This window comes from Capra hircus, chromosome 18, assembly GCF_001704415.2.
Source record: "Capra hircus breed San Clemente chromosome 18, ASM170441v1, whole genome shotgun sequence".
NCBI lineage: Eukaryota > Metazoa > Chordata > Mammalia > Artiodactyla > Bovidae > Capra > Capra hircus.
Window position 1 is genome coordinate 49995784 of NC_030825.1, and position 6465 is coordinate 50002248.

The 6465-nt window shown below is 50.7% G+C and overlaps 1 protein-coding gene across 1 annotated transcript; it reads right to left on the minus strand.

Moving 5' to 3' along the window:
* Nucleotides 3937-6465, minus strand: RPS16 (ribosomal protein S16). Its single transcript, XM_018062391.1, has 5 exons — nucleotides 6298-6465; nucleotides 6063-6164; nucleotides 4417-4513; nucleotides 4268-4315; nucleotides 3937-4156 (listed from the first exon to the last, which is right to left on the minus strand). Exons 1-5 carry the CDS (start codon nucleotides 6343-6345, stop codon nucleotides 4011-4013), a joined length of 441 nt encoding a protein of 146 aa, XP_017917880.1. The 5' UTR covers nucleotides 6346-6465; the 3' UTR covers nucleotides 3937-4010.

A 6465-nucleotide genomic window follows, 5' to 3' on the forward strand; every position in this document is an offset into this window, starting at 1 on the left:
CATCCAGTCGTCTCATCTTCATAGCCAATTCTATCCACCCAGCTGTCTCTCCATCATCTCCCTCTCTGTCCATCTGTCTTCAAATCCATTATCCTACCCATAGACTTGCTTTATTCAGCTATCTTCACCCTTTTCATCCATCATCCTACCCCACCCCCCATCTAGCACCCACTCCTCCATAAATCTACCATCCATTACCCCACCTGTCTGCCTTCTCCAGCCAGCTCTATTCATCCATTCGTCCCTCCATATTCCCACTGCTGTCCATTTGTTCATACATTTCATCATTCAGTCATCTAGTCCATCAAGCCAGCCAGCCATTTAACCATCTCTACCACCAGCCAGCCAGCCGTTTTAATCTCTTTCAATCCATCCTTCCTTACCTGGTTTCTTCTGGGTCTTGGTACTGCAAAACTTCAGAGACAGTTCCATGCTAACACCAGAATGGATTGTGGTTTGGGATTCTGGGAAAAGTGTCCCACATCTGCCTGAGTTCTCTTGGCAACCACTCTCCACCCTCCTAAGTATTCAATTTTTATACCCATCCATCCAGTTCTTGTATTGATCCTTTTACCTGGCCTCTTTCTAGTTGGGGAACCTCTACAGTGCCTCAGTGAACCCCCACCTCCAAGTCACTCAGGTCGTGAGACTAAGGCTTTTATTCTGAGATCGTTCTGCCCCCCTCACAGCAGTGAGCCCAATAAGCAGCACGGGTAGTCTCTTTGGTAATCTTAGCTTCTTTCACTGAGCACTTAACTTGTGTTCTAGATCTCACTCAGTCTTCCCTGGAATTCTCTGAGAAACCACAGCACCATGGCTGAGTTGAAGCCCCAACTTTTCCAGGACTTAGTGTGGAATCCCCCCCCCCCCCGCCCCCAGCCTGGCTGCCTCATCTGTATGATGAGGGCAAGAGTATCCACCTTTATAGGATCATCATAAAGATTCAGTGAGCATATCCTTACTTCCCAAACGTGTTTAAGCCTGATTCTTTACCAACTGAGCAATGAGGGAAGCCCCCTGACTTACTAAGGCCGTGATCAAATCAGATGCCCCAGGATCCAGTCCCAACCCATGATATCAGAACCCCCAAGGCAGGAGCCCAAGAATCTGGTTTTAACAATCAGTTAACAGCAAAAAAAATGCTGTTACTGAGTTCTAAACTACATACCACAGGTGTTAGTCACTATTTCAGCTCATTCCCTTCAAGTCCTCAATATCCCTAACAGGCAAGTGAGGATCTGTAATCCCCAGTTGAGAGATGAGGAAACTCAGGCAGAGAGGATACTTGCCCAGTCACGTGAGTGGGAAGGCGCAGAGATGGGATTCAACCACACAGCCAAGCCTGAGTCAGCACTCTTGACTGTCTGTCAGGTGCTATTCTTGCCACTGGGGGTACAACAGGGAACAACTCCTTGCCCACAAGAGGCTTGAAGCCTGGTACTCCAAAGTCCCTAAGTAAGGACTGATCATTAGCTAAAGTGAACAAGGCCTGGCTCAGTAAATGTTAGCTGCTGGCTTCCATTCAGTTATTGAGTGGGTACGATGCCATACACCAGGGCATAGGCTGATTCGGGCTCCTTGGCCTGGACCTGCTCCACTGCAGCCTCCCAAAGGTCAGGACTGAGGCTGGCCCTCCCCGCTTCCGCCCCTAGCTGCACATTCCCAGCTTGAGGAAAGTTCCCAGCCTGGCCCAGGCTCCCAGCGGCGCCGGAATTCTCGGTATTTGAGGAGGCGGCAGCAGGGAGGGCGAAGGGGGCTGTCTACGCCAAGGCCTGGAGCGAGGAAGGAGGCGAGCCCCCTTCGCCACTTCCAGATGTGTCCCAGCTGTGCCTCTGGGAAGGAGCCAGGAGCCTCAAACTAAGGGGGTCTCTGGGCCCTGTGGGAAAACCCTGGGCACTAGGCCTGCCTTGGCCCCTCCTGGTCCCTGCCCCCAAACCCCATCCATCCTGCCTGCCCAGCTCCTACCTCTGCCTCACGGCCCCAGCTCCAACGCCTCCTCATGAATACCTTTCTTGCTGGTCTACTACAGCCTGCCTTTTGTAAGCTCTAATTAGGACAGGCTTAAAGAGGGAAAGTAAGGTCAGCTGCCTGCAGCATGCCTTGGGACAGTGCTGCCCTCCTGGGGATGTTTAGGTTAATGCCAGTCAAACCCAGTCAGGCTATTAGTAACTCCAGCTTCAATGCAAAACTTGGTCAGGTGGTTATTTTGCCACTACACTAACTTTCTCAGCAGCTGCGGTGAAGATGCCTGCCTGCCACCCACCTCACAGAGATGGTGTGAAGACAACCCAACAATACTTCGCCTGGCACCTAGTGGAGCTCCACCAACCATACCTCCGTGTGTAATATCTATTTTCTACACCTGAGTACCATCCCACAAGGTTGTCCTGTCGTAAACAACATTCTCATCAGTGCAGCCCAGCTTCACGGCCACATGTAGCTCCTGTTTCATCAGTAGGGCAAACATACAGTAAATCCCAAGTTCCTTTCCCGGTTTTTGACAGTGCTGAGTCTTCGCTGCCGCACAGGCTTTCTCTAGTTGCAGAGCAGGGCTACTCTCTAGCTGTAGTGCACGGGCTCCAGAGCACAAGTTCCATAGCTGTGGCACACAACGTAGCTGCTCCACCCCGTGTGAGATCTTCAGGGCAGCAAAACCCGTGTCTCCTGCATTGGCAGGTGGATTCTTTACCAGAGCTGCCACGGAAGCCCTCCCAAGTTCCTTTTATAAAGAAAATTGGTGAAACTACTCCTTGATCAAGTGTGTAATGATGTTCTTAACAGTTTGCTCAGCAGGAAGTAGTGAGGAAGCCCACTTGGGGGCAGATCGCTGGCTGCAAAAGCTGTTAAAGGACAGATGCCCTTCCCACCCCAATGATGCTCACTGCTGCTGCTGCTAAATCACTTCAGTCATGTCCGACTCTGTGCGACCCCATAGACGGCAGCCCACCAGGCTCCCCCTCCCTGGGATTCTCCAGGCAAGAACACTGGAGTGGGTTGCCATTTCCTTCTCCAATGCATGAAAGTGAAAAGTGAAAGTGAAGTCGCTCAGTCGTGTCAGACTCTTAGCGACCCCATGGACTGCAGCCCACCAGGCTCCTCCATCCATGGGATTTTCCAGGTAAGAGTACTGGAGTAGGGTGCCATCGCCTTCTCCGAATGATGCTCTCTAGCTTCCTTTAAATATGCGGAAAGAAACTGAGGGCAACTTAATTCACAAACAACAATTTACTTCCCTATACATATACCAGCACCATCCCCCAGAACTTTCTTCCATGACGGAAGTGCTGTAACATCTCTGGCCCAGGGGCGGCAACTGAGTTCACCTACATCAGCTCTTATCATCACATGGCAGACACAAGAGATGAACATGTCCTCAGATCTATGTATTCCCAGGCCCATAAGGATAGTCACATTGAGCGTAACTGGGACTTGCTTTAAGGAGGCCATGGGGAGTGGGGATTACCATCGACATCCTGAAGGATGAAACCAGTCAGGGGAAATCACGCACCTACCCACAACAGGGATTACAGACCCCTACCCAACCTCAATCCTATCTACACTACAGGTTGGCATTAAAAAATTTCCTTTCCCAATACATGCATGGATGGCCCTTAGCTGCTGACTTAAAAGACCTCTCCTCACTTTGTATTAAAGATTACTGATCTTACACATTTCCCCTGCTCTTCTCTGAAATGCCATTCAAACAGCAAAAGGACTGAAGGAGATAAAACCCACAAGGACACTCACACAACCAATGACCAGGAAACAAGCCCACCTGAGCTGTGTTCACACACTGGACTCGAAGTTCAGAGAAACTGAGACCGCCCATCTCTCCTACCCACGTCCTAATCAGAGTGGTAGCTTCTAGAAAGGCTTCTGGGGGTGTTTCTTGCATTCCTTTTAGACAAAGTCCCACCACAGAAGACCACAGCATAGTTCCTAAAACCTTAAATCCCACAACATTTATTATAAAGGTGCTATAAAGAGAAACCCTGGTCTTCATGATGGGCTTATCGGTAGGATTTCTGGTAGCGGGCACGGGCACCAGGACCTCCAAACTTCTTGGACTCGCAGCGACGGGGATCGGCTACCAGCAGGGTCCGGTCGTACTGGATGAGGATGTCTTTGATCTCCTTCTTGGAAGCCTCATCCACATCTGGGGGTGAAAGGACGTGAGAAGATTTAGACACCAGCAAGTGTCCTCCCACTCTTTGTAGCCCTTCACACGCCCCCACCCACCTGCTGGGAAGGACCCACCCTCACTCACATTTCTGGTAATAGGCCACCAAGGCTTTGGAGATGGACTGGCGGATGGCTGTGAGGAAGACACAGACAAAAAGTACATCAGCTTTATGAACACCCAGGGATGGGACCCTGCCCTCAGACCCACCAATGTGCCCAGTGTCTGGGACTCACCGTAAATCTGGGCTACGTGACCACCACCCTTCACTCGGACACGGATGTCCACACCAGCAAATCGCTCCTTGCCCAGGAGCAGAACAGGTTCCAGTAGCTAGGGTAACAGGAGACGTTACAGGATTTTAGATCACAACCTCACGGAACATTCCTCCACAGCTCTCTACAAGTAGCTCTTGCCACTGCTGGCCTCAAAGTATTAGTGGAAGACGGCTGGGCTGTTACTCAAAGCCCCCTATACACAGCCAGCAGAGCAGGGAGGTTTCTAAGAAAGAAGAGTTTGTTGAAGTCAAATTGAATCCTGCCTGAGCGGGTCCTCCTCCTGCGTTGCTCTTTGGACATCAGGTCACCTGTTTTTTAAACCTGATTCTTAGAATGTGGGCACCTTAGCCCAATAGTAAGGAAAACCTTTGCAGCCACTAAGCCTGCCCCAAATGGTGAAAAAAACCATTCCTGGGCTCTGTCAGGTGCTCTCCCCACCCGAGCTCTCTGCCCTCCCTTTGCACCCCACAGATTTCCAGAAAAATTATGATGCTATAACCCTACTTTGATTTACCTACTTTAGGCCTCAGCTCACAAGTCCCCTCCACCCCTGCTCTGACCCTTCCACCCGAGTTTGAGTCAGAAACCTTCTCTGGGAACCTCTACCCCAGTTCTGACTGTCTGGGAGCAGTGTTTGGCATTGGGTCCACTCTGTGTCCCCCACTGGATTCGAAGCTCTAGGAGGGCAGGCCCTGGAACCATCCAGGTCACTGCTTTGTTGCCAGCACTCAATACAGGATGCACACACAAAGCCTTTGAGTAAACTGTCAGTGCCAATAAGTCACAATACTCATCTACCTGTTCTAGGAAGGTCTAACTAACCCTGCAATGTAAACAGTTCTTCACTTTCTCACACATCACACACACCAACAACCTCACAGGGAGAATCCAATTTACCCTCACAACAGCCTTCAAGGAACAACCTATTTCCATTTTACAGAGAAGGGAAGTTACTGCCCCAAATAACACAGCTAGAAGAGGCAGAAATCAAACTCAGACATCTTTCCAGTCTGAGCCAAAGAAACTGAGGCCTTCCAATAAAACTTTATTCAGAAAAAAAAAAAGAAACTGAGGCTTAAACGGGGAGGGGAGAGGAACTCCTTTCACAGCCAAGCACTACAAACCCGACTTCTGTTCTTGTTCTTCTAATGCTTATTGAGTACCTACAATATTCAAAACCTTATTTTAGTCACAATGTTTTGAGGGACAAAACATTGATTCCTGTCCTCAGAGTGCGCAAACTACTGTAAAACGTCCCCCATTAACTTACTGCAAGTCGTCAGGCCCCATAAACTTTGGGAGCCCCCATGCCACCTCGTCCCAAATGAGTGACTTTCCAAACAACCCAGTTAAGCACCTGTTTAATCTTCAACATCCACGTTTCCACTCTCAATTCAAGCTTTCATAATATCGCCTGAACCCCCAACACCAGCTGCATCGTCAAATATCCCATTTTTCTATTCCCTACTCAGCCTCTAAGCGTCCCCTGTTGACACAAGACCTTTCGTTTTCCAAGATAGACGAACTCCAGGAACCCAATTATTTCAACATCTCCGTCTCCAGAGCCCTCAATCAACCCAAACGCCCGTCTTCAATCCCAGCACCTTGTATTGCAGCGTGCGCGGTTCGATCATCTCCAGGGGTCGTCCGTTCACCTTGATGAGGCCGTTACCTCGTTTGCAGTGCGCCACGGCCGTGGCCGTCTTCTGTGGAAAGCGAGGGGGAGAGCGGAGCCACGTGAGCTCTGAGCCTCGGCTCCCAAGTAGACCCCAGATGCCTTCCCACAGGCCTCTCCGACATGGGCCTCCCCTCGTTCCTACCATCCGGCGCCCGTCTCACCTTGCGTCCGAAGACTTGCACCGACTGCAGAGGGCCCTTAGACGGCATGACTGCACGCGTAGAGACGAGATCCTCACCGCGCGGCGCCGCAACCGGAAAAGGAAAGCGCGGGGCCACCCTGGCCGCTTTTCAGGGTCTGCGCAGGCGCGTTGTGCTCAGCGTTGCGAC

Excerpts from the sequence above, each read along its gene's own strand:
- RPS16 (XM_018062391.1), bottom strand. The coding sequence starts at position 6,345 with ATGCCGTCTAAGGGCCCTCTGCAGTCGGTGCAAGTCTTCGGACGCAAG. Across the intron at positions 4,514-6,062 it reads CGCGCACGCTGCAATACAAG|CTACTGGAACCTGTTCTGCT; the intron begins GTGCTGGGATTG and ends CTGTTACCCTAG. Across the intron at positions 4,316-4,416 it reads TCACGTAGCCCAGATTTACG|CCATCCGCCAGTCCATCTCC; the intron begins GTGAGTCCCAGA and ends TCTTCCTCACAG.